The 27340-nt window shown below is 44.8% G+C and overlaps 1 protein-coding gene and 2 non-coding genes across 3 annotated transcripts; 2 read left to right on the top strand and 1 right to left on the bottom strand.

Annotated features, from left to right (window-relative positions):
- Positions 1–473: 473 nt before the first annotated feature.
- VXN (vexin) lies at positions 474–26388 on the bottom strand. Its single transcript, XM_010330723.3, has 6 exons — positions 25691–26388; positions 21401–21456; positions 12275–12428; positions 7563–7624; positions 3971–4068; positions 474–1694 (listed from the first exon to the last, which is right to left on the bottom strand). The coding sequence occupies exons 1-6, from the start codon at positions 25755–25757 to the stop codon at positions 1511–1513; spliced, it is 621 nt and encodes a 206-aa protein (XP_010329025.1). The 5' UTR covers positions 25758–26388; the 3' UTR covers positions 474–1510.
- Positions 16487–16592, top strand: LOC120362409 (U6 spliceosomal RNA). The gene has a single exon (XR_005578320.1). It is a non-coding gene; the product is annotated as a U6 spliceosomal RNA (small nuclear RNA).
- On the top strand, positions 17782–17885 carry LOC120362411 (U6 spliceosomal RNA). Its single transcript, XR_005578321.1, has one exon. It is a non-coding gene; the product is annotated as a U6 spliceosomal RNA (small nuclear RNA).
- Positions 26389–27340: the final 952 nt, after the last annotated feature.

Raw genomic sequence — 27340 nt, 5'->3', positions numbered from 1 at the left:
ACCGCATTCTTCTATCTCAGATTCCACCTGACACAGCACTTCCGGCAACCTCTACCCATCAATCATGTTTAGCATTTGGAATGAAAATCATTTATTAACCTTGGTCCTTCTCTATGTTCTGAACTATTTTGTGTGAAGGAGTAGCTATAACACAGGCATTGAAGCCTGACACTCACATGAGTTAGATGCCTTCAGTCTAATCATTTAACCACTTTGAATTGGCATCTATTAAATGGATAGGGCCACCTAAAAGAGTTGTTAGAAAGATTAGGATGACATATATACATTGCTTAGAATCATGCCTAAAACATAGTATAGGCATTTAATAGATGATAGCTATAACTATCATTATCATTATTATTATGTTATTGTTTCAAGGTTGCTAATGTTGACAATGGAATTGATGATGACATTTTCCATTGAAAGAAGAAAAGCATAGTATCATATATAAGATTGAACCATATGAAATTGATGTTCAATTGTTCTTGACCTATAAAAGTGGCAATTTTTTTTCTGGTTCAACCTAACATATAAGATGTAATAAAGTATTTCATTCAAATCCCTTACTTGTTCCAACATTATCAGAGTCTTCCCTTCAATGGTTGCCCCCAGAGACACACTCTCATTGTTTAAAAACGTCCCCAAATCAATTGCTAGAGAGTAGGCAAAGCAGGGAGTCCACTACAGAGAAGTTGAGGACCTGATGTCTGGTTCTACTACCTGGTGTCTGGTCCCATAACCTCCGAAGGCCTCCATTTCCCCCTCTGCAGATTGGGAACAATTGTGCTTTCTTCCACAGGGGTTTTGTGAAGATAAGCGATAATGGATGAGAAAGCACTTTCAAAAGTTCGAATCCACATACCAAAGCAAGGGATTATTAATTCCACTAGACTATGCCACTTCGGAAAACATTAGCATTCAACATTTAACTTTTAATGTTTTTCTATGGAAAAACCACACATAAAAGAATAGAGAATTCATGCAATCATGCCGAATGGCCATCAAAATCAATCTTGAGTATACTCTCAAGCGGATATTAGAACTACTAACTTAATATATAGTGCTTTACCTTTAAAAATTGTACCTTGTCAAGGTGAAGTAAATGCAGTAATGGAAACAGTAAGAACCATTGTTTACAAGTACCTCAAAGTCAGTTTACACTAGAAAATCACACGCTTTAGGACAACTCACAAGGAAGACAGAGGAATCATGTTTTTCCTTCCTTGGAGGTCTTTAAAATGGGCTGTAGAGTTTAATTTTTTGCTTAAACACAGAGATACAAACTTTATGACCTCCCTAAGTCACTTTCAGACCAATGGCTTTAGCAATTCTAAGAAGGGACAGATATTTCTTTCCTGTGTCCTATGCCAGGGTGATCAGTGAGTGAGGGCGGATAATGGGTTTAGACCAGCTACTAGCAGAGGTCCGTGTGGCTCAGTTCCAATCCTGAAGTTTTCTCCTCTTGTCCGGGGAACCTTGGCCAAAACAGGGCACCCGAAGAGGGTCACCTTTAGTCGGCCTCAAAGGCGCTGTTGGTGGCTCCCACATATTCAGACTTCTTCTTGTGCCTTGTCCACATTTTCCGGAGGATTCCGGAGACGCCACAGGAAGCACTGCCTGTCAGTGGTAGAGAGGCTTCCGCTCCTTGGGGAAGGGTTGGATACTCTTCCGTCATCTTCTTGAGATGTCTGGAACTAAAGAAAGGCCAGGGGTGGGTGAGGAGGGTAGTCAGCTCATGAGCCAGACTTCATTTTTATCCTTGAGAAGAGTGGCCAGAGCTCTCCCTCCACCTCTATTCCTCCTCTATGACCAGGATCCACATAGTGGGAGGGCCACTTCTGGGACCCTCACAGGAATGGCTTCCACTGGGGAAAGCTTCCCATGGGATGAACGGAGGAGGTGGCCCTGGGCACACTCATTCATGGGATCTCAAGTTCTGCTCCTGTCCCCTGCTCTGGGTCTGGTCTTGCTAAAGCCTCTGCGTCTCTACCCTTCTGGCCTCTATGTGAATAACCTTGCTGGAAAGCACAGAGGTCCCCAAGCATCAGCTATTGAAAGAGAATGAGACCTGGGATTAAATCCTGCTTCCCATTTGCTGTGTGACCTCAGGCAAGCGACTTAACATTTACTAGCCTCAACTTCTTCATGTGCAAAATGGGAATAATCTCATCTAACTCATGGGGCTTTTGGGAGGAGGAAAATGAGAGTGAAGCATGTAGCACATTGCGGGCCTCAACATGTGTTTATTCCCTCCTCCCCCCGCCGCTCCCCCCATTCTTCCCCCTCCCCCCACCGCTTCCCTTAGGTGAAAGAACTGGTCGCCTTACTTTGCTTTTTTGTAACCAGGGTCCAGGAACAAATTGAAATGACAATGACTGAGTTTAGAGAGAAAGGAGCCATTTAGAACCCTTTGCAATGCAGCCATGTGGACTGAAAGGTTGGCCTCTGTCATAGCACAGTGAAGTATTTGCTGGTTTACACCAGCAGCCAGCAACAGCTATTGCCACTTAAAAATCGTACCTTATTAAGGTAAAATAGATATGATCCAATCTTTTTGGATATTTATTGGATAGAATCAAAGAAAAAAATTTTTTTTTCTTTTCTCCAATTAAGTACCCATACATTGAGGTACACATGACTTAGTTTTTATAATTCTTTCTAGCCAACTTTCTATCATTCAGAAGTGCTCCCCACTAGCCTGTTCTTGCTCTGACCTCTCAATACTTTCAAAGTGTGCAGCGATTGGGCTGACAGTGTAGCCTGGAGCCCCTCCTGCATTCATCCAACATGTTCTCAAGTGCATGCTTCCAACTCCTAGATAAGTTTCTTGAAACATGTTGACAACAGCTTCTACTAAGCTCTCGACCCATTATCTTATTCAATTATCAGGCCATGCCATGGTGGCTCATGCCTGTAATCCCAGCACTTTGGGAGGCTGAGGCAGGTGGATCACTTGAGGTTGGGAGTTTAAGACCAGCCTGGTCAACATGGCAAAACCCCATCTTTACTAAAAATACAAAAATTAGCTAGATGTGGTGGCATGCGCCTGTAGTCCCAGCCACTTGGGAGGCTGAGGCTGGAGAATTGCTTGAACCAGAGAGCTGGAGATTGCAGTGAGGGGAGATTGCACAACTGCACTTCAGCCTGGTTAATGGAGTGAGACTCCGTCTCAAAAAAAAAAAAAAAAAAATTAATTCTCATCATAACCCCCCAAATGGGTACCCCCTCTGATTCCTGTTTTACTGTTTTGTTTTTGAATGGATGGGGACAGGAAGGCTGAATAGCTTGCCTGAAGTCATGGTGGGTTGGTGGCAGTTCTGGGCTAGAAAGCAGATCTGAGAAAAGAACCCAACCCTTTGCCATCCGAAATGCTTTTTCTGCTGCCTGCAGTATGGAGGACATAGTCCAGGGCATACAAGTACGTGCTGAATCGAGTTGAAGTCTCACTGTTTTGGTGCAAGGCAGAAGGCAGTGTCACTGAGGGGTGTCAGGGATTATCCGCTCCTCTCTCCCTAGCTGCTTGGTTCTGGATGATAGCGAGCAGTCATGCTGCAGTTGCAAGTGTGGTTTGAAACCTTTGTATCTGACACACTTGTTAACCGGTAGGCAAGGAATCCTGAACTTATTCAAGAGACATTTCTGACTCCCGCGTGCCTATGGGAGGTTCTGAAAATGGCTCGTGATTACATTCATCTAATTAACCAAAAAACCTCCCAAATGACTTCTCCAAGCCTAAAGAGTGGCGTTAATGAAGTGGAAACCATGAAAAACCCTCCTGCTTAATCCTAGGGAAACAGTTGATGAGGCGCTGCAGAGACCCAGGATTATTGGCCTCATTAAAAGGTAATTTGCAGCTGGCATGGGTTTGTATCAGCCTCTCAAGGGTCTGTCAACCAGACGGCCTGGTGCTCTTCTGGGGAAGGAAGAAGGATCAGGCCGCAGGCGGTGGGGCCAGAGACAGAGCACTTACCCTCTCATCAGAACAGCTCCCTTCTCTGTGCCCATGGCTGTTGCCTCCAATGAGGCAGAGGCTGGAGTTTTCACTGAGATCCGGGGCACTGGCGGAATCTGTCGTGAGGAAGTGGGAGGGAGTGTGAGGATGCATCTGCCTTCCCATTCTGGCCCTGACTGGGACTGTCTGCAAGGGGCATGACTGAATGGGACCATCACTGCCTGGGCAATAATCCTCACCATTCAGCAGGTGTGGGACTGACTTGGAGGGCTTGATAAACTGTGCTGGGCCCCACCCCAGCTTCTGAGTCCACAGGTCTGCTGTGGGCCTGAGAATCTGCATTGCTTACAAGTTCCCAGGTACTGCTAGTGCTGCTAGTCCTGGGACTCCACTTTGAGCCACTGACCTAGAAAACTCAGGAGAGAGAAATGAGAAACTGGAGACAGCCCAGCTCAGTCTTACATGGCAACTGCCACCCTCACACCTCCATCATCACTGGTGTCCAATTTGTTACTAAATCCTGCAGATTCTTGCTTTGATTAGGCTGTGTAGGGTGGGGCCAGCCCAGTCTCTCTGTTTCCTCCACTGCAGCCTTCAAGGGACAGTCACCTCGACCTCCTTGCTTCGGACCAGATCCGCCACATTCCTCATGCCCCTCCTTGGACTCTAGAAATGCAAACCCCGCCCCCCCACTCCCCAGCTCCCCACCTTGCAGGGTAGACTAAGGCCGACTGCAGCTGCTCCTCCAGGCTCCCCAGCACAGGCCACCCTCCTCTCCACAGCTGAGCCTCCAACTGGTCCCCATGTGTGTCAGTAGCTCGGCTCCCAGCAAGGGTTGCTGCCTTCCCTGATGCTGGCACAGTGGCACCTCCTCGCTCACCCTCCGGCTTGAGGCCTCATCTCTGTCTGCCCTTCAAGGCTGCTTCCTCTAGGAAGCCTTCCCTGAGGCTAATGGCCCAAGTTGATCTTTCCCTGTCCTCAGGTCCCCACAGCACTGAGTGTCTATGTGGGTAGCAGGGTCTGGGACTGGACCCCTTGGCAGCCCTCCTCAGCCTTCCCAAAGGAGTGACAAGTACTTAGGAACATGGAGTTAACTAAAAAACTAACCAACGGCCTAACCAGGGCTGAGTCCAGAGGCTGCTCGGACAATAGAGACACTCAGTGCTGTGTTCTTCCCCCAAGCCCTATCCAGAGCTTCAAGTCACCACATTCCTCAAATCGCTGGGAAATCCCCTGTCAAGGGCACCCTTCTTCACCCCTCCTCCTGCCCTGAGCTGGCCGACTGTGGGCAGGGCTGCTGTGCCACCTTGTGGTCCCTCTGAGCGCTCCCTTCCAGTCACGCAGCGGGCGGTTGAACTCCACACTCCCGCGTCCCTGGGAGAAAGGCCTGTTCCCACTCTATTCCCCTTTCCTTAGGTCAGTGTCACCCAGCACACTTCAGTGCCGGCTTGGAGTTAGCTGTGTGGGCCCTGGATTGCTCTCCCATGCTAGGGTCACAGATAATCTGATAAGCTGTGGGACCCCAGCCCTGCCGTCTCCAGGTCTAAGGGTCTGTTGTGCTGCCTCCTCTTCCTCTTTATTTATTTTTTTTTTTGAAACAGAGTTTCACTCTTGTCACCGAGGCTGGAGTGCAGTGGCATGATTTTGGATCACTGCAACCTCTGTCTCCAAGGTTCAATGATTCTCCTGCCTCAGCCTCCCGAGTAGCTGGGATTATAGGCATGCGTCACAACGCCCAGCTAATTTTTGCGTTTTTAGTAGAGATGCGGGTTTTGCCATGTTGGCCAGGCTGGTCTCAAACTCCTGACCTCAGGTTATCATCTGCCTCAGCCTCCCAAAGTGCTGGGATTACATGTGTGAGCCGCTTCCCAAAGTGCTGGCTTCTTCCTCTTCATTCTTATTCCCTCCCTTTGTGACCACATCCCCATCACCACCCTATACCCTCCCAGCTTCTTCTAGACTCCTGCTGTCACTGCCTCTCTGCTAAGGGCACTGACTGGGGCCAGCCTAAGGGCTGGGGCCAGGCAGTCCAAGATCATAAGCTACCTGCCTCCTCTTGACCTTGCTTTTTCTCTGGCTCAGGTGAGCGCAGCTGTTGGAGCCGTCACAGCCTGATAATCTTCCCTTGACATCAACTGCCCAGACTGCCTGGTTTCCCCTGAGTACCAGGGGGGAAGGGGAAACAGCTTATCCCATCCCCGCCCTGTGTGGGGCTTTCCTAGAATAGTGATGACTTCAGTGAGATCCCTGGATTAGGTCTCCTACCCAGACCAGGAGCGAAGCACCCATATGTCTGTCTAATTTGTTTGTGACAATGAGGGGCTGGCACAATGACTTGGGTCTCTTCTGGTTCTCACATTGCACCATCTTTGGATCTTGACAGCGGATACTCAAAGGGCCTCGGATGCCTGAACTGACTTCACTTCCAGCCACTGCTGACTCTGCTAGCCGAGAGGGAACCCGACATTCATGCTCAGAGATGAGGGAGATGTACTGATAGGCCTGGGGATGTGCCACCCCATCCCCTTCAAGAAAGGACAGCTGCCCAGATGTGGGAGGGAGGACAGCAAGGTGGGTAGCTCTTAATTCCTTCAGGTGGGCTTTGCTGTAGAGGGCCACCTTGTTAAGGTCACATCCTTCCCGGTGCAGCCCACATGCCTTGATGGAGTGAGAAGTGAACATAAAAGCTTGTTCCTTTTGGCCCAACTCAGAGAAGTCTGGGTGGGTAATGCTTGTCCCGGAGACCCCTGCAAGGTGTTGAGGCCCTAGTCCCGGATGTGATGGTATTGGGAGCAGGGCCTTTGGGAGGTGATTGGGTTTAGATGAGGTCATGATGGAAGAGACCCTAGATAGGATCACCGGGATGTTTTCCCTGATGCCTCCTTGTCCTCCCCAGGAGGCAAGTGTGGGGGCAGCCTAATCAAAGCAAGAATCTGCAGGATTGGGTAACAAATTGGACACCAGTGATGATGGAGGTGTGAGGGTGGCAGCTGCCATGTAAGACAACGTGCCCTTATAAGAAAGAGAAAAGATGTCAGGGATCTCCCCCTCCCCCCGTGCACAGAGGGGAGGCCATGTGAACCCACAGTGAGAAGGTGGCCATCTGCAAGCCAGAAAGAGAGCCCTTGCCAGACACTGAATCTGCTGGCACCTTGATCTTGGACTTCCCAGCCTCCAGACCTGTGAGAAGTTGTCATTTTAGCCACGCAGTCTATGGTATTTTCTTACAGCAGCCTGTGCTAAGAAAGACACTGGTGTTTTGTGTTTCATAGTGCTTGAGAACATTACGTCTCTTTTCCCCTGTGACTGTGCCTGGAAATCAGTCAGGCATTTCTACCTGGCAGGGTCCTGTGATAGAAACCAGCTTCTTTTGTTTGCTTAAGAGCTGAATTTCTAGCAAGAAAGAGAGAAGCAGCCAGGGATGTTCCACAAGGCACAAATCAGGGCCAACTGAGCGCTTTAGGAGCAAAGAACTGCCAGTTATGCTTTTCTAATAATCCTCAGGCCTGGAACAAAGAACACTGAGTCTCTCTTCATGGCACAGGAGAATCAGACATGACCAGAAGTTTAATGCACAACAGATACAACTAAGCAGTCTTATTTTACTTACCAAAGATTTTCCATATGCTCGATTCCCACACAGACTGGATGCTTTGGGTTCAGAAATCCCCCCTGCAATGTTGAACAGAGGAGACATTACTCAGTGGTACCCTGTGTTCTGCCTCCCCCTGGCTCTGCATCAATTACCTTGTTAGCCAATCAACCACAGCAGCGAATTTCTAAGGGCCTTTGTACCAAGCAGCAAAACCAGGCAGGAGGGTCAGGCCACAAGGCAACTGTCACTCTTCTAGGGGAGCTGGAACTAAGGTCTAAATGAGATCAGTGTGTCTATGTAGGTTCATTGACTGTAACAAACATATCCCTCTGGTGGGGGTTTAGGGAGGAGGCAGCATGTGTGGGAGCAGGAGGTTATGGGCAATCTCTGTACCTTCAGCTCAATTTTGCTGTGTACTTAAAACTGCTCTAAAAATAAAGTCTATTTTAAAATAAGATCACATGCGTGGATCATTTAGCCCCATGTCCGCATGCAATAGGTGCTCAGAGAATACGCCCTCAGCTCTTCCTTCCTTCCCAAGGCCTCAGATCAGGAGAGGTTAAAGAGGTTCTTGGAGTTAAGTCTTTATAACTGGGATCAATTATTTAACACGGTGTTCCTGGACATTCCTCTAAAAATGAGCAGAGAAGTCATGTGCTGGGAAGGAAGTGTGGCCCCACAGCATGGAAGGGGCTATTGTTGGAGTGTATTGGATCAGTGACGCCACAGCATGGAAGGACTGGAGTGTATTGGATCAGAATCCTGGGACACTGGCTTTACGAGATGTATGGGTGGAGAACCTTTTTTTAATGCCTTTATTCCTGATGCCCCCACCTAATTCTGAGTAGTCTTTACCCTGAGGCTTCTGAGGATCCATGTGTAGAGCTGAGGTAGCTGACAAAACGCAGGGGAAAGCTGGCTTTCAGCACAGGTCTCTGGGAGCAGATGCGCCAGAGTGCTTGAGAACTTCACGTCTCCTTTTCCCTTGTGGCGGTGCCTGGGAATTAGGCATTTCTACCAGGCAGGGTCCTGTGATGGAAACCAGTCCACACTGCGCCCACCCCACCACCGTGTGTAAGATGTCTATTGGATAATAGCTTCTTTTGTTTGCCCCATCTGACTGTACTATAGCATCTAGAAATAACTCCTTTTCCCCAGGAAAACACCTCAATGCAAATAAAATAAAATATTACAAGACTACCAAGATTAAACTATAATGAATGGAGCCCTGGCATAACTAATAAATAATAGCTGCTCACATTTTGGTCGGTACGCCAGGCACAGTACTGAGCGTAAACCATGTGAGTATCAGCTCATTTAATCCTCACCACAACCTTTCTTTTCATTTGAGACAGGGTCTCTGTCACCCAGGCTGGAGTGCAGTGACAGGCATAATCTGTGGCTCACTGCAGCCTTGACCTCCTGGGCTTAATCAGTCCTCCCACCTCAGCTTCCCTAGTAGCTGGGACCATAGGTGTGCACCACCACACCCGGCTAATTTTTGTTTGTAGAGATAGGGTTTCACCATGTTGCCCAGGCTGGTCTGGAATAGTCTGTACTTTCTAGTTAAGGAAATTGAGGCTTTAGAGATACATAAGTTATGGTGAAACCAGGTAAGGGTGATTTAGGGAGTAGCGAACTGATTTTGGGTGGCGTTGCAGGACTAAGGAGGCTTGACTGAGGGACCCTCTACCCCAGCTGGGAGAAGGTAGAGTTTGCCAGCTGGAGAGACAAAGTGAAGGCAATCTGCAGAGAGAACAGTGTCAGAGAAAGTCCGGGGAAGCAGGATATCATGGAGCTGTCACAGAACTACCCTGCAGCTCAGGGCTACTCTATGTGATAGAATGGTGGGGACAGAGGTATCATAGGAGGCGGCCCTGGAGAAGTCAATGTGGTCTGGAGGGCAGGGGCTAGGAGCAGACACAGTGTTTAAAGCTGAGGGAGCAAAGGGGCAGGTTTAACCTCCACCTCCTGGGTTCAAGCCATTCTCCGGCCTCAGTCTCCTGAGTCGCTGGGATTACAGGTACATGCCACCATGCCCGGCTAATTTTTGTATTTTTAGAAGAGACAGGGTTTCCCCATGTTGGTTAGGCTGGTCTCAATCTCCTGACCTCGTGATCCACCCACATTGGCCTCCCAAAGTGCTGGGATTACAGGCATGAGACACCGTGTCTGGTTAGGAGGAAAGGTTTGAACAAGTTGGTTCTGAGGTGCCTGGGGACATCTCTGTGAAGAAGTCCTGCAGGCAGCCAATACTCCCAGGCCCAGAAGTGGGGACTGCCGCATTTCCAGGCACCTGAAAGTTTCTCAGTCAGGTCTCTGCATTCAGAGTTCCTACAAGTCCCAAGATTCCCTGGAGCATCTTTCTCCCAGGTGAGAAGGCTACTGTGTCCAGGTGCTGTCTATGGCTCAGGAAAAAAGTAGTTCCAAAATCTGAGCTCCCTGGAGACAGGCACCTTTCCTGACAGGAGGATGGTCTGGTTTTGACTCAGAAACACTCCCTGCCTCCCACCTACTCTGGAATCTATCAGATTGGGGAAAGTGAAGGAATTGAACCAATCCCCAGCTCAGTCTCTTTCTTTTTTTTTTTTTTAAACCTGACTGGCATATTTTCTGCATGAGCTGACTGTCACGTGTTAGGCAGATTCTCTCCATATCATAACTTACTGGTCTTGTCTTTTAGAATAAAAGACTGACTCAGGCAGCCCAAGTTTCCACAAACTACTTAGAAAGTAATGAAATTGACCCCTAAAACTACAGTTGGAAAGACATTCCCTGTGGGGAAGAGGCACTAGCTAGGGAATCAAAAGACCTGAGATTTAATCTTGGCTTTGTTGCTAACAAGCAGTGCGACCTTGGGTAGGTCGAACAGTTTCTATGGTTTCTGTTTCTTCTGGAAATTGGCAGAGGGCAGCTGCAGTAAATCAGAGGCTCTCTGCCTTCAGGGTGCATTAGAATCACCTGGGGTGGGGTGCACGGTGAGGGATGGTGGGGAGAGGGTTGTGAGAAAACAGATTAATGTGCCCTAAACCTACAGTTTCTAATTCTATAAAATTTGCATTTCTAACAATTTTCCAGGGACTGCTGCTGCTGCTTCTGGGACTCCACTTTGAGAACTACCGCATGAGATCATCTCTAAATCCTTGCTGCTCAATATGTTGTGCCCAGAGCAGCAGCATCTGGAAACTTGTTAGAAACATAAAATCCTGGGGCCTACCCAGTCCTACTAAATTTGAATCTGCATAAAAACAAGATTCCTAGGTGATTCTTTTGCATATTAAAATTTGAGAAGCAAGTCTCTAAACTCACTTTATGATTTTATAGAAAAGATAAATATTCCGTCTCTTCTTCTTTCCACACACACATTTACCCACCCACCCACCTACCTATATATAGACACAGAGAAAAATCTATCTCATCTTAATTTGCAAGGCAGATTGTGGTTTTCCTAATGCTTTCAAACTCTGCATACATATATGTGTATGTAACCACTTAATAGAGAATGTAGCTTGATGTATACATTCTTATGCAAAGGATCAGAGGAGCAGGATTAGGTTCTTGGAGATCAAAGAAATCTTGGTGGCCTGGTCTAGCATCTACAAGGGAAAACTCCAAGATGGATGGAGGAAGAGACTGTACCCAGTAGAGCCTTGTTTCAGTTCTTGTAATACACAAAATTGCCAACGCCCAAAGGCTTTCAGAAGGACATCCTTGACTTTCTATTGTGTATTTTTGGAGCTAAAATATGAATAACTTTAGGTTGTGGGCATAACAGAAATAACCTAAACCAGCAATTAAAGGCAAAATACCATCATAGACTTGGGTGGGCTAAAGGCGGATTCCTTGTTGCTTGGGATGGAAGCCATTAAAAAAAATAGCATCCAAGGTAAAACTATAATGTTTCCAATTTTCAAGACAAACTTACTCCTACATGCTTGTTATAGATTGTTGTTTAGGTCATTCAAATTTAGAATGGTAAGATTTTATAATGGCGGGTTATGAAAAGCCTGTACAATTTTACACACACACACACACGCACACGCACATGCACACTCACTGTTAAATAAACTATGTGAGCCTCCTTTGCTTCATGGGTCTTGGATTTCTCTCCCCCAGAGCATGCTGATTTGCATTTTCTCTGGAATACAGCATTGCTTCCTGTGGACCAAGATGGTAGATAAGAAACCATCTTGGCGCTCATGCCTGTAATCCCAGCACTTTGGGAGGCCTCAGACAGTGGATTACTTGAGCTCAGGAGATCGAGATCAGCTTGGGCAACATAGCAAGACCCTGTCTTTTAAAGATAAAAAAATTAGCTGGGCTTGGTGACGGTGTGCCTGTAGTCCCAGGGAGGCTGAGACGGGAGGATGGCTTGAGCCCAAGGCAGTGAGCCGTGATCGCTGCCACTGTACTCCAGCCTGGGCAACACAGTGAGACCCTGCCTCAAAAGAAAAAAGAATTAGATAAGAGTAGCTTTACCCATTATGCACACCTAGAAGTGACTCTTTTATAGGTAGAAGGTGTGTAGGGATGCGAGAGGCCTGAGAGTAGGTGCTTTTGTGGTGGAAACAGCATTTATTTGGGAAAGCACAGGTGCTTGGTCACCTGGCTCGACTGAGGCCGCTGCCGCCACCAACGCTGCCTGCCCTGACCTGGACGTGTGGGTGGCTCTGAGTGGGTCCCTGAGGCCAGGGAGGTGCGGGGATCTGGGGCGAAGACTCACGTACCGGGTCTGGCAAGGGCTTTAGCCGGGTGGGCTGTGGGCGGCCTCCCGGTCTGGAGCCGCCCAAACCTGCGGCCCTCGCCCGGGTCCCTGCGGTCTCCGCGGTGGGGCAGCAGCTCCAGGGGCTGGTGCGTGTACAGGTCCGACTCGATCACCACCTGCCGGGCGGGAAAAGCGCGGTTAGTCCACTCCTCTGCTCGGGCCTCAGTAGCTTTGCAGATGGAGCTCACCTCCAGGGAGTTTCTGGAGCCTTTCCGACTCCAGTGAATGCTAGGAGCAGCGAGAAAACCTGCGCAGGAAACCGGCCAGAAGTGGCTGTTTTATTTGGCTTCAGACTGTCAGATGGTGCCATGGGGCAAGCAAATGAGGGTTCTGGAGGGGTCAGGGGGTGTTCCTCAACAGCAGGCCCTTCAGAGAGTTAGGAGCCTGGGCCATCAGGCCAGAGATCCCGGCAGGTCAGCTACCGGGTCGCCTGATGTGTTTTGACAACAGGACAGGCTATGAAAGGAGGACAGTTCTGGAAATGGAGGTCTTGCAGTCTTTGTAGCTGAGTGGACAACACCCTTGTTCATGCAGAGGACAGCTTTCGGGGTGCTCTGGCAACGCGAAGACCTAGGGATAGGGCTTAGGCTCAACGGAGTCTCAGATTTTTGAAAAGAAAGAAGCTGCTTGCAGAGTGGAGCAGGGGGAACGGGATGCTCTTCTCCCCATCCCCCCAATTCCCAGTGCAGAGTGCCTGGGTCAGGGTGGAGCTGGGAGACGAATTTCCACTGTTTGTGGTTCTGTGCACGGAAATCTTGATAAGCCAGAACAAAGGGCCCAATGCTGAAATGTTTTCAGTCATCACCACCTGCTGAGTAGTTATATTGGAAAGTTACTCCATTACAGTTCACCAAAATGGACCTTAAAAATGGTAATTTCTGGTGTTTGAATTGGTCTTGTACAAAAAAATTGTAGTAAAAATACTTAAATCATTGAGATAATTTGTGGCAAAACTCGAGACAAAGAATCATTTTATCTTACTATGGAGAGTCATGAAGGGGAATCTTGGTGGTTTGGGCTCCAATCCTGCATATTTATACATAGCCAGGACACTGGGTCATTCATTCTGCGGTAGAGGGTGCGCAGCCCTTTCAACACAGCTGTTCCTGATTTTATTTTCATTCTCTCAGCATCGCTCTCAGAGGAGGAGTGAGGGCTGCTATGGAGTTTTCAGACCCACTTTGTAGAAGGAGAAAGTAAGGCAGGATGTGAAGCCTGGAGTCCACAGGAAGACCGCTGCTGCCTTCCAACATTTCCTCCTCTGAAAGGGAGACAAATGTTCCCTTTCAGGAACAAGAACCACCACCTCCCCATCTCTTCTCTGCACAGTGGGGTGGGAGAATGGGGAGGGAGAGAGTGGAGTGGCATTAGCTGCTCAGCCCAGCAGCCAGATGGATGTAGGAGGTTTCCTGGGGGTGGAGAGGAGGCCAGTTATTTCCCAGGTCGCAACTGGGGACAATGCCTCTTTTTCTCCAGCCCACCAAAGGATGTCAATAGCAGGAAAGGAAAGAGGAGAAGGGCCCAGCTCTGAGTCTTCCTGTTTCTTAGCTGGGCCTGATACTTGGTTCTCATTCTCCACAATAACGGAGGTTCTGAGATGGCTGCAGCTCAGTGTGATTGGCCTGTCCCAGGGAACAGAGAGCTGAATGGATGGATGTGGCCTCCTGAGAGGCTCCTGACAGCCTGGTTTATTTTCTGGTCTACAGCACACGGTCTGCGCTTGCTGCTGGTGGTCTTAGAACACACTGGTCTGAGAGGAGGCTCTTTAGCACCCTGAGTATAGGGGCAAGATGAGAGAATCTGGATGGCGACGTGGGATGTTAATGAGCAGGGAGGAGAGAGGAGTTTAATGCTGGAATTTTCCTTTCCTAGCTCAGCAAACTCCCAGCTGAAGTCGAAGAATGTACTAGAGTAACAAGCATTACCACAATAAGGTAATACTCGCTTGCTGGCTTAGAGAGGTCGGAAGTAGGAGAAGCAGAAGACACGGGCTAACACAAAAGCCTCAGGATCCCATCTGGTGACATCTTTGATTCACACTTCTGCTTATTTGTCACCTAGATTGTTGATAGACAGTTGGAAAGACAGTCAAGAAGACCGAGACAGTAGAGAATCGTAATGCTTTGGGGCTGAGGGGTTCCACAGAAATGCTCTAGCCCAATTCTAGCCTAATTTTATACACAGGGAAACTGAGGCCAAAAGAGGCCATGTGTCTTACTCAAGGCCACAGAATTGTAAGGGACAGAGCCGGGATGAGAACCATGATTTCATGCCTGCTAAGTGGGTGCTCTTTGTAAACCCATAGAAGTACCTACATTCAGGCTGGGCACAGTGGCTCACACCTGTAATCCCAGCACTTTGGAGGATGAGGTGGTGGATTGCTCGAGCCTAGGAGTTCCAGCCTGGGCAACGTGGCAAAATCCTATCTCTACCAAAAAAAAAAAAAAAAAAAAAAAAAAAAAAAAAAAAAAAAAAAAAAAAAATTAGCTGGATATGATGCCATGTACCTGTAGTCCCAACTACTTGGGAGGCTGCAGTGGGAGGATGGCCTGAGCCCAGGAGGTCGGGGCTATTGTGAGCTTTGATCATGCTACTGCATTCCAGCCTGGACAACAGAGTGAGACCCTGTCTAAAAAAAAAGAAGTGCCTACATCTAAATAGGAATTTTCAAGTGCAATTGGTTGCTCTGTGCATTTCTTTCCTTTTTTTTTTTTTTTTTTTTTGAGATGAAGTCTCACTCTGTCACCTGGACTGGAGTGCAGTGGTGTGATCATGGCTCACCGCAACCTCTGCCTCCCAGGTTCAAGCAATTCTCCTGCCTCACCTTTCCAAGTAGTTGTGACTACAGGTGCCCACCACCACGCCTGGCTAATTTTTGTGTTTTTAGTAGAGACGGGGTTTTGCCGTGTTGGCCAGGCTGGTCTCGAACTCCTAACCTCAGGTGATCCATCTGCCTTGGCCTCCCAAAGTGCTGGGATTACAGGTGTGAGCCACCATGCCTGGTGCTCTGTGCATTTCAAAAAATCAGGAGAACCCCACATATATTCTTCCTCACAAGCTTAAAAAGTGGGAAGAATGTGACCTTTGCAATCTCATTTATCCATCTTTTCTGATGGCTGACTGCCTGCTTATTCTGAAGGGACCATGAATGTCCATTGTTGTGGCTCCATGCCAAAGGACTTAACTGACCCACACCTTTGTGTAAGTTTATCCCCTTGAGCTACTCCTATTAATGTGGGTATCATGATGATCAAAATATCAATAAAATTGCCTAAGAATTAAAAAATTAAGGACTGGAAAGACCATCTAGAGAAGGAATAGTGTGAAGCTTTGCCTTGGATTTGGAAGAAACACAATTCAAAAGAAGTCAGAGACAAAGGAAAACTCTGACATTTAAGGATCGCTCGGGGTGGAAAGAGATATTTGTAGATGGAAACTGACATCCATCCACATGGTAGTCTAAGGGATAAGATGAGATATAAATTTGGGTCTGAAGAAAGTTGTAAATATGGGTACAGTTGCAAAATAAGAATTATTTTCCTCACCAAGATAACCAATCACAATTGCTTTCAGATTACCAAGTTGGAGAAGACAAAAAATGACTCAAAGGGTAGCCACGGGTCAGTTCTTTCCTTTCTGGGACTCACTTTTCCCACCTGCAAAAGGAGGAGGTGGGCTAAGAGACCTCTCCTGTCTTCTAATTTGAATGGTCTGTGTGGCTAGGGCTGAGTTTTACGAGCAGAGGCTGGGCAAAGCTACCTGTGAGGGGAAAATCAGAAATTCAGAGGAAAGTGCAAGAGACCAGAAAGCAGTCCTGCGCTGTCCACCCAGAGGAAGAATGAATATGGGAAGACAAGAGCCAAGATTCTTCACCAAAAGACTGAAACATCTGCTGCGAAACTTTCTTAAACTCCAAATTATCCACAGACAATCCCTTCTCTTTCCATTTTTGGGAACACCTCACCCACTGCTCCTTGAAAGTTGGAGCATTTTCCTTCTAGACTTTGGGATTGAGTTTTCAGTTACCAACAGAAGGATCAGAATCAGTTGCCTTACAATCAAACTTTCCATCCCTTAAAACCCCTTCTCTTTCTTAGTATATGTGCTGCTGAAGCAAGCACATAAAACCCCTTCTCTTTCTTAATGTACAAACGGTTCTTGAAAAAGGCATACAGTGCTCACTTCAGCAACACATCACTAAAACCGAAATGCTACAGAGAAAATTGGCATGGCCACTGTGCAACGATAACAGGCAAATTCATGAAATATTACATGTTTTTACTGCAAAGCCATAAAAAAGAACAAAACTGGCTGGACCCGGTGACTCATGCCTGTAATCTCGGCACTTTAGGAGGCCAAGGCAGGTGGATCATTTGAGGTCAGGAGTTTGAGACCAGCCTGACCAACATGGTGAAATCTGTCTCTACCAAAAATGCAAAAAAAAAAAAAAAAAGAAAAAGAAAAATTAGCCAGTCATGGTAGTGGGCACCTGTAGTCCCAGTTACTCGGGGGCTGAGGCAGGAGAATCACTTGAACCCCACCATGTGGAGGTTGCAGTGAGCTGAGATCATGCCATTTCACTCCAGCCTGGGTGACAGAGCAAGACTCTGTCTCAAACAAACAAACAACAACAAAAATGTGGTTGCAGCTGGAAGACATTATCCTAAGCAAACTATCACAGAAATAGAAAACTATATACTGCATGCTCTCACTTCTAAGTAAGAGCTAAACATTGGATACACACAGACACAAAGATAAGACTAATAAACACTGGGAACTCCAAAAGGGAGGAGGAAGGAAAGGGGGAAAGGCTGGAAACACTACCTATTGGGTATTATGTTCACTACTTAAGCAACGCAATCATTAGAAGCCCAAACTCACCATCATGCAATCTACTCATGTAAAAAACCTGCACATGTACCCCCTGAGTCTAAAATTTAAGAAAGAAAAAGGCTGAAAAAAGATTTTCTAAAATTTAAGAAAGAAAAAACTGAGAGAAATATAGGCAAAAGACATGAGTAAAAAACCTGTAGGGAAAAAATGTTGAAATGACCAATACATCTCTGAAAAGATGAAGAATCACATCAATAATTATAGAAGTACAAATTAAACAGGATATGTTTACCTATCCGATTATCAAAGACTAACAACATTGATGCCACACAGTATAGGCTCAGCTGTTCTGGATCAGGTGCTTCAAAACGTAATTGCTAGGAATTTGTCAATGGCTATAAAATCATTTTAATGTTTATCTCCTTTGGCCTAGCATTTTCATATCTATGAATTTATCCTCAAAATCATTTAAGAACATGAAACTATGTTCAAGAATTTGTTGTGGCATTGTTTAATAGAAAAAAATGGGAAAACCCTGTTTATTGATAATTTGGTTAAATCATGAATCTAGAAAATATCAGGTTTGGCTTGGTTAAAAAAAATTATAGTGCATTCATACAATGCTGTATTATACAGCTGCTATAAAGAATGAGGTAGACCAGGTGCAAATGATACAGAGAAGATTAGCATGGCCACTGTGCAAGCAAAACACGTAGATTCATGAAGTATTCTATATTTTTGCTACACAGCCATAAAAAAGAACAAAATTGGCTGGGCATGGTGGCTCAGCCCATTTTGTGCTGTAATCTCAGCTCTTTGGGAGACTGAGATAGAAGTTTCGCTAGAGCCCAAGAGTTCAACACCAGCCTGGGCAACATGACAAGACCCCCCCCCTAAAAAAAAGGATATAAAAATGTTTGTGAATATAAAAAAAGAATAAAGTAGGCCGGGTGCAGTAGCTCACACCTGTAATCCCAGCACTTTGGAGGCCGAGGTGGGCAGATCACGAGGTCAAGAGATCGAGACCATCCTGGCCAACATGGTGAACCCCCCCCCCCCCGTTACTAAAATTAACTGGGCACGATGGCTAAAAAAAAAAAAAAAAGAATAAGGTAGAACTATATGGATGTATTGGCATAGAAAGATATTTAAGATTTATTAAGAGAAAAAAGCAAATTGCAAAGCAGTATATTATCAGAAAATAAGGCATAATATAGAATATGAAAATTTTTTACTTAAAAAAACCTGGTTGGGCATGGTGGCTCACACCTCTAATCCCAGTGCTTTGGGAGGCTGAGGCAGGTGGATTGCTTGAGGCCAAGAGTTTGAGACCAGCCTGGGTGACACAGTGAAACCCTGTCTCTATTAAAACTGCAAAAATTAGCTGAGTGTGGTGGCTCGTGCCTGTAGTCCCAGCTACTTGGGAGGCTTGGAAGGGAGGATCACTTGAGCCCAGGAGGTTGAGGATGTGGTGAGCTGAGACCACACCGCTGCACTCCAGCCTGGGTGACAGAGGGATACCCTGTCTCAAAAGAAAAAAAAAAAAGCCCAATGCTTATTGAATGTGCCTATGTTTCAGGCTCTAAAGTAAACCTTTTTTTTTTTTTCTTTGAGAGAGAGAATGTCTTTCTGTCCCCAGGCTGGAGTGCAGTGGTGTAATCTCGACTCACTGTAACCTCCGCCTCCCAGGTTCAAGCAATTGTTCTGCCTCAGCCTCCCATGTAGTCCCTCCCATGGCGGGACTACAGGTGCCTGCCACCACACCCAGCTAATTTTCGTATTTTTGGTAGAGACGGGATTTCACTATGTTGACCAGGATGGTCTTCATCTCTTGACCTCGTGATCCACCCGCCTCAGCCTCCCAAAGTGCTGGGATTACAGGCGTGAACCACTGTGCCCAGGCTGGACTAAACATTTTACATGCATTAAATTATTAGCTAAAAAATAAAAAATAAAAAAATATGTGGCTTTGTTGCAGAAGAAAAAAACTCATTTGCTCCTTCTCATGGTTTTTGAGATATGTTATCTTATTATCCTCATTTTAATGCTAAGGAAGCTGAGTTCCACAATGGTTAAGCAACTTGCTCAAGGGCACATAGCTGGAAATGGATAGAACTGGGATTTAAACCCAGGCCATTTGACTCTGAAGTCTATGCACCTAACCACTCTCTTCTGCAGCTTCTCGGGATTTGCTGATAATATACAGTAGTCCCCTCTCATCTATGGTTTCAGTTACCCTCAGTCAAGTAGAGTCTGAAAATATTAAATGGAAAATTTCAGAAATATTTCATAGGTTTTAAATTTTGCACCACTCTGAGCAGGGTGATGAAGTCTCACACCAGTCCACGTCCCCCCTCTAGGGGCATGAGTGTCCAGGGTCTCCATTCTGTGTACATTTCCCACCTGTTAGTCACTTAGTAGCCATCTTGTTTGCTAGATTTAAACGACATAGTGATACAGGGTTCAGTACTATCCATGCTTTCAGGCATCCACTGGAGATTTTGGAACATATTTCCTGAAGATAAGGGGGGACTACTGTATTGTAATGTATAAAATTTTATATAGCATATACTGCTTTTGGAATTAAAAAGGTAATACATTTATATACATGTATATATTTATATGTATAGTATATGTACATGTTACATACAAATAACAACTAGTAAAACTTCATCTCATTCACAGGACATTAATTTTTTTTTTTAATTTGAGGCAGGGTCTCACTCTTTTGCCCAGGCTGGAGTGCAGTAGCATGACCATGGCTCACTGTAGCCTCGACCTCCCAGGCTCCCACTTTAGCCTCCCAAGTAGCTAGGACAACAGGAGCATAGCCCCACACCTGGCTAATTTTCTTTTTCTTTTCTTTCCTTTTGAGACAGACTCTTGCTCTGTTGCCCAGGCTGGAGTGCAGTAGCACAATCTTGGCTCACTACAACCTCCACATCTCAGGTTCAAGTGATTCTCCTGCTTCAGCCTCTTGAGTAGCTGGGATTACAGGTGTGAAACCAGCATGCCCAGCTAATTTTTGTATTTTTAGTAGAGATGATGTTTTGCCATGTTGGCCAGGCTGGTCTTGAACTCCTGACTTTGGGTGATCCACCTGCCTCAGCCACCTGAAGTGCTAGGATTACAGGCATGAGCCACTGCCTAATTTTTTGACTATTTTTTTTTTTTTTACTTTTTTTTGTAGAGTTGGAGTCTCATTATGTTCCCCAGGCTGGTCTTGAATCTCTGAGCTCAAGCTATCCTCCTGAATTCAACCTCCCAAAGTGTTGAAATTACATATGTGAGCCTGGTGCCCAGTCAAAACATTTTTTAATAGAGAATAGTTTTTGAAAATTGAGATACTTCAAAAATGGAAATGATATCGTATGAAAAATTGTCATAGAAATAGAAACTCCAGTACAACCAAGAAAAAATTCAGTTTCGATTTTAAAATAAAGCACAAAGATGTATTGACAGTTTTTATGTAAAGACATTTATATATAAAATGGGAAATGCACAGCATTATTAGGCTGTAAAGACAAGTAAACTAATTTTAAGGCAACGCATATGCATGTTAAAGCAGCAAAACATAATACAAAAAGAGGAAAACCAGTGCTGGTGATGTCGGTGGTAAATGGAAAAGCATTACTGGAAGCCCCCATATTGTTCAGAATTCCTGACAGTATGTGACAAAACTGTAAAAAAAACTAGTTTTAACAAATCCTGATTCTCTACATGTAACACAATGTTTGCCTTACGCAGTAGGAATGCAAATATTTGATGAATGAATGGATGGATGAAATTGTTCATATCCTTTTACATCTTAATCCTACTTCGAGACCTATGCTCTGAGGAATTAATCCAAAAGAATAGTATTTCATATAAATACATTCATTGCTGTGCTACTAATAATAGTAAAAAAATGAAACATTATGAATGCCAACAATAGGAAAACACCTAGATCAGGAATGCTATGTCTGCAACATGGACTCTGTTTAAAAAACAAAATAAAAATGTGTGTATAAAACAAGGCTTACTCTCTGTGCCTGGGGAAAATGGCAGAATAAGAGGTCCAGCTCAGGGTCACTTGGTGTCTGGTTGACATTTGTTAATTATTTTGGTTAAGTGGAGAATGGAGAGTGCAGCCACCACTACACGGAACATTGAAACTCTCTTGGCCACTGAGAGCCAGGGAAGGACAGTGAAGAAGCCAGGCATTGCTTTTTAAATGAAAGTCAACCAAAGAAAATCAAAACTGAAGTTTCCTTACATTCTTGGCCAAGAGGTGTTGAGAGCTTTTGGCTCTTCTTCTGGCTGGACTGGATACTGCAAAGACAGAGAGAAAGAAATGGTTTTAGACAACACCAGTGAGGCTGATGTAGCTACAGTAACAACATTGAGAAGTTTGAATCTGTCGTAGGGCAGAGGCATAGAAGTGGGGATGGGAAAAAGAGGCAGGGCCATTGCAGTGGAAGATCATAGCTGCAGTACTCACAAGAGCTGAAGTTTGGGAGCAACCCAAATGTCCACCAACAGATGAATAAATAAACAGAATAGGGTGTCTCTATGTGATGGAATATTACTCAGCTCTGAAAGGAATGAAATTCTGATACATGCTACACATGGATGAACCTTGAAAAAGTGGTACTAAGTGAAATAAGCCAGACATAAAAGATCGCATAGTCTATGATTCCTCTTAATATGGGGTTCCTAGAGTAGTCAAATTTATAGACAGAAAAACAAACAAACAAGCAAAAAGACAAAAAAAAAACCCACAAATTTGTAGAGACAGAAAGTGGAATGGTGGTTACCAGTGAGTGGGAGAGTGGGGAAAGAGTTAGTGTTCAATGGGTTCAGAGTTTTAGTTTGGGATAATGAAGAAGTTCTAGGATGGATGGGGGTGATGGTTGCACAACAATGTGAATAAACTTAATGCCACTGATCTGTACACTGAAAAATCATTTTTAAAATGGTGCATTTTTAATGCATACTTTACCACAATTAAAAAAAAAGCTTAAAGAAATTATCCATAAAAAAAGTTACTTGGTTGGGAAAAGGTGTGGATTTTGTTGAAAATGGAGACACCAGGCATCTGTTTTCCACATTGCTGCTAGGATGATCTACCTACAACCTAAATCCCACTGTCTCCCTACCTGGCTTAGAATGGAAATGACTTCTTATCACATGTCAGATGAGTGACAGATGAGCGCTGGCCTTGTTATCTTTTGCAAAGCCTGAGAAGCCTGTAGAAATTAGTGCTGGTTAGCAGCCAGGGTACCAGCTCCCTCCCTTGGCTTGCTGTGAATCTGAACTTGACCCTTTGGCAGTTACCAGTTATGTGAGTCGGGTAAATCTTTCTCTCTCTCTCTCTCTCATATTCTCTCTGTCTCTCCCCCTCTCGCTTGCTCACTCTGTCTCACTTTCCTCTTTTCAAGACAGGGATCATAATGACACCTACTTCAGAGGGCTGCGACAAAGATTAGAGGAACTAATCTTTATAAAACCCTTGGTCCAGCACCTGATGAGGAATGAATTCCCAGGCATCAGAGGTAGTTATGATTTTCCTCTTTCTCTGAAAGATGAGGGCAGGTGGGAGGAGTAAGTGATAGCTATAGATTATGGCATTCTGTTAGGACTTCTCTTTCTGGAACATTCCTCCTACTGTTCCCCAGTTCCCCTCACCACTCCTTCCTCATTGTTGCTTCTCCCAAATGAATTATTTTGAATGCTGTGGTGCCATTCACCCCAGAGTGAAATCCACTGAAATAGCATCTGGCACAACGTCTTCGTAAAACCACAGCGTTTATCTCTTGTAGTTACTATGAATTGGGCCAAAGAAATCTTCCCCTTAAAGGGCTCTCATTCTTTCAAGAAAGTAAAACTACACATATGTTCTCAGTTACAGAATTGGTCTATGTTCTATGCCTTTCAAAATACTTAAGAAGCAATGTCATATTTGCTATTGCCATGTCTTTGTGAGGTTTTAAGATGGCTCAGTTAAAAAAGTGTATGTAGATTTTGGGCTAAACTCAATATGTGTGTGTTGGAAAGAGGGCTGTAATACAAAAACAAGAAATGTAATGATGGCTCACATTGTACGACCCCAGGGACGGCTTGTTTATCTCTTTCACAGCAAATTCACAAGGTAGCTACTCTTTGTGAACTCCCCTGTATAGATAAGGATGCCTGAGACCCACTCTCCTAACCACCAGGCTGTGCTGGGCAAGGTGTGGTTTCTGAACATCCTTAAGCATGGCTAATCCACAGGCTTTGCGAAAAGGCACACTAGGAAGGTGCCCTTGTTAGATAAAGTCTAGTGACTCTATTTCTACAGTGAGGGGATAGGGATGCAATGAAGAGTTACCACTCTCTCATATGCGCGGTGACTACCTGCTAGTGCCATCTTCTCTAGAGAGCCCTCTGCTTGGAGGCTTTGGAGGACAGATGAGGCAAAGCAAGAAATGAGAAGACGTAAACTTAATCCATCTGTGAGCTAATGCAAAATGGCCAATACTCCTTTTCTAGAGAACAGCTTCCTGAGCAGTGAAAAATGTCCGTGAATACCAGTGAATACCTGGTTTAATAGCAGGAGGTGGCCATGAATGAAAATGGCAAGGAAAAAAAGATAGGATTAAATATTTATCTTTAACTGATCATGTTGATTATTCTAAATACAAAATAAAAATAGAAATCACTTTGTAAGTGATGTATTTAATGGTACTTACTACATGTCAGCTACTATTCTGATGGTTTATATATTTATTCACTTATTCCCTATATAATCCTGGAAGGTAAGTTCTGTTTCTCTCATTTACAGCAGTGGAAACTCAGGCCCAAGGTCACACAGTACGGAAGTGGCAGCAGTCCCTTAACCACTTTGTCTTTGACTTTTTCTCGCTTTAAAAATTTTGTAAATGGAGTGGGGTGGTTATTATACTTAAGGTATAATAAGAAATAAATAAGTAGTTTGAAAAAAATTTTGAAAATGGAAATAAATGATAGAAAATAAACCATGTAATGTTTTCATATTTGCTTCCACTCTGTTTTCTTCTATTATACAAGAAATACAAAATCAGAGGCAATGTTTTAATTCTCTTCCTACCCTTCCCGAATTTCTTCCCTACCTTCTCAGGACCATCACTAATTTTATCTGTATCTCTCTGGTCTATGTTTTTGTATTTTTCTCTAGATACATATTCATAAACAATGTATAGCATAAGTTTATGTTTCCAAATTTACATAAATGCTATCATACAGATATACTTTTTCAGCCTTCTTGCTTGGCACTCAGCATTACGCTTTGAGATCTACCTATGTCCACATGCATTGATCTAGTTTATTCCTGTTGACATTGTGTAGTATTCCATAGCATGACGGCACCATATTTTAACCATTCCCCTCTTCATGGACACTTAGGTTATTTTCAGTTGTGCCCTCTTAGAATCAATGCCACTGTGAACATCCAGGGGTAAGAGTTCCACCCCAAAGCAGGACTGCTGATTCCAAGGGTCAACTTGGACTTTCAGAGTCTCCAGAGGGAATTCCAACTCCTGCACGTGGGCAGCAGACTCCCAGCTCTTTTCCTTCTCTCTCGATCTGGCAGTAAATGTCTAAAGCTTAATTTATGTCCTGCAGGCTGGCTCTTTGTGGCCAAACGGAGTCTCTCCCTCCCCTGCTGTGCAATGGCCCAGTCGGCTGGCTGGCACAGAGGAAGAAAGGAATTGTTTGAATGTGGACTCACAACACCAGTAAACACCCAGCCCACTTCATTCAAAGCTGACAATGAGACCAGGGGCTAAGCCTGAGTCATGGGGGTAGCTAGGAGGGGGCAAGACAGGAGCACAGGCAGAGAGCAGAGGTGGCAGGAGAGGGGGCCATGCTTAGGAGGTGGTAAGGGGACTGCCCAGGAACCAGACATTTGGAGTCATTGAAACTCTCACCCAAAGCCCTTACTTAACACCATTCACTGAGGACCACAAGAGCTTATAAAGTCAAGATTCTAATGTTGCATTCTCTGGCAACATTAGTTCCAGGTTAAGTTTGCAAGGTGGCCCTGGGTTCTGTGGAGATGCCAGTCCGGGGTCAGGGCACTCTCTGACTGCTTCATTGGACTTCAAGCTGCAGCTGAGACTATTTCTCCACACATTGCATGGCACAGTTAGAAATCATACTTTTAAGCCGGCTTTTCTCATTTCAGAACCCACTTGCTCATTGGAAAAAATGAAAGTCTCTATCTAGCTCTCCTAGGATTTTGTTTTCATCTGTGTCCGTAGCAATGGCTTGCTGTCACTTCCATTGGTGTACTGGACTGTCGGTATTGAATTAAATGAAACAGGGAGTATTTAGCTGCTCTTGTCTTCCCCTTGATGGATTGTTTATCAGTGATTTATGTTTATCCTGGTGCCTCTTTCCCCCCTCCGGAAAATCAAATACCATCAAAACAGAGTCCATTGAACCCCAGAGACCTGAGGATAAACCGTAGTAAGGCAGCACGTGACTGTCCTTCCCCTCCTGCCTAAGATGACATGTTAAGGAAACAGTCAAGGGCAATTTCACTCACCCTTGGAAGGAATCACGGTGGTAAAAACTTCTATGTTCTCGTCACTGCAGCTGTAAATCTGATGCATCGTTTCAGCCTCCTCTTCCCGAAGTGCCTGGGAACCGGAGGCCTCTGTCTCTGGACCCCTAGTCGCGAGGCATGCTAATCCAGTCTGGCTCAGGGATCATTGTGCAGGTCCACAAAAGACAGGCTGGTGCTGTGAGCTCATCTCGTTCCAGTCTTCACTGCAACATTTTCTAAACCCATCTGTCCTTTTTTTTTTTTTTTTTTTTTTAAATGAATCCTATTATTGCAAACCTTTGATTGAGCCTGGAGGCTTCAATCCCCTCCCAGCTAGGATGTACTTAACATTTTTATTTTGCGGTGTCTGCCGCAGTGAATTTGGAAGTCTTTTGTGAGGTGACGATGAAGTGAAATCGCCTACTCCGTTAGCGCCAAGCTTGGCTGGAGAATTTCCACCAAAAAGGAAATGCGAATTTTAGTACCAGCAATTCCCTCTCTCATTTCAGAAATGAAGGGGCTATTTTTTTCCCCCTCCAGGAGAAGGGGATATTCAGTAATTTGTCATGTGCTAACTTGGCTCCCTTCAAAGTTTCTATTTTAAACAAAGGACTGTTTTTCCAGAGTGTTTTCCCCTCATGCCACTACATGACAAGGCTGACATTTCTCAAGGGTCGTGTATTTGGCCCCTCTGTGTATAACCCTAGGTGCTCACAGAGACATGGCAACAGGCAGTGTCCCATGCTCAAGGAGCCAATTATAGAAAGTTATATTTGTATTACCCTATATATCCTAATATATTTATTATCTTATAAACCCTATTATGCTACATTACAGGTTATAGGTTACATACTGTCCCATATAGCATATATATTATGGATATATGTATAGCATATGTATATTTGTATACATATACAAATATATATCATATATAGCATATGTATATATTTGTATTACCCTATATATTCTAATATATTTATCCTATATGTTTATTATCTTATAAATCCTATTATGCTACTTATACAGGTTACAGGTTATATACTATTCCATATATCATGTATATCATGTGTATATGAATGATATAATATTTATAGGATATCCTATGTATGCCCTGTATTTTATATATTCTCTCTCTATGTGTATACACACAAATAAGGTTATGGTTGAAACATATGTGTCCTGCCAAGCACTACATTTTATTACACTGTTATAGCTTCATTTCTTCATACTAATACTGATGATGATGAAAGAATAATAATGAGAGTTACCATTTATTAAATGCTTGCTAAGGTTAAGTAGTGTGATGTATAATTTCATTTAATATCTACCACTACCCAATGAAACTAGCTATTATATTTGCCATCTTATAGGTGAGAAAACTGAGGCATAAAGCCATTGAGCAATTCTCATGAGATTAAAATACCTAGTTTGTGGTAGAATTAGGATTTAATCCCTAGTTTGACTCCAAAGTCAAATGTACTTAACTGGGCCAGGTGCAGTGGCTCACACATGTAATCCCAGTACTTTGGGAGGCTGGGGCAGGAGGATCACTTGGGCTCAGGAGTTTGAGACCAGCCTGGGCAACATGGTAAAGCCCTGTCTCTACCAAAAATACAAAAAATTAGCCAGGCATGGTGATGTGTGCCTGTG

The sequence above is a fragment of the Saimiri boliviensis genome, chromosome 15, assembly GCF_048565385.1.
Source record: "Saimiri boliviensis isolate mSaiBol1 chromosome 15, mSaiBol1.pri, whole genome shotgun sequence".
NCBI classification, from domain to species: Eukaryota; Metazoa; Chordata; class Mammalia; order Primates; family Cebidae; genus Saimiri; species Saimiri boliviensis.
This window is presented reverse-complemented; position numbering and strand designations above follow the sequence as displayed.

What these genes read in the sequence shown, in the direction of transcription:
- VXN (XM_010330723.3), bottom strand. Translation starts at nt 25,757, where the DNA reads ATGCATCAGATTTACAGCTGCAGTGACGAGAACATAGAAGTTTTTACC. An exon ending in TAAAGCCCTTGCCAGACCCG is followed by an intron (nt 7,625 to 12,274) that starts GTACGTGAGTCT and finishes TCAACATTGCAG; the next exon opens with GGGGGATTTCTGAACCCAAA. An exon ending in GAGCATATGGAAAATCTTTG is followed by an intron (nt 4,069 to 7,562) that starts GTAAGTAAAATA and finishes TCCTCACGACAG; the next exon opens with ATTCCGCCAGTGCCCCGGAT.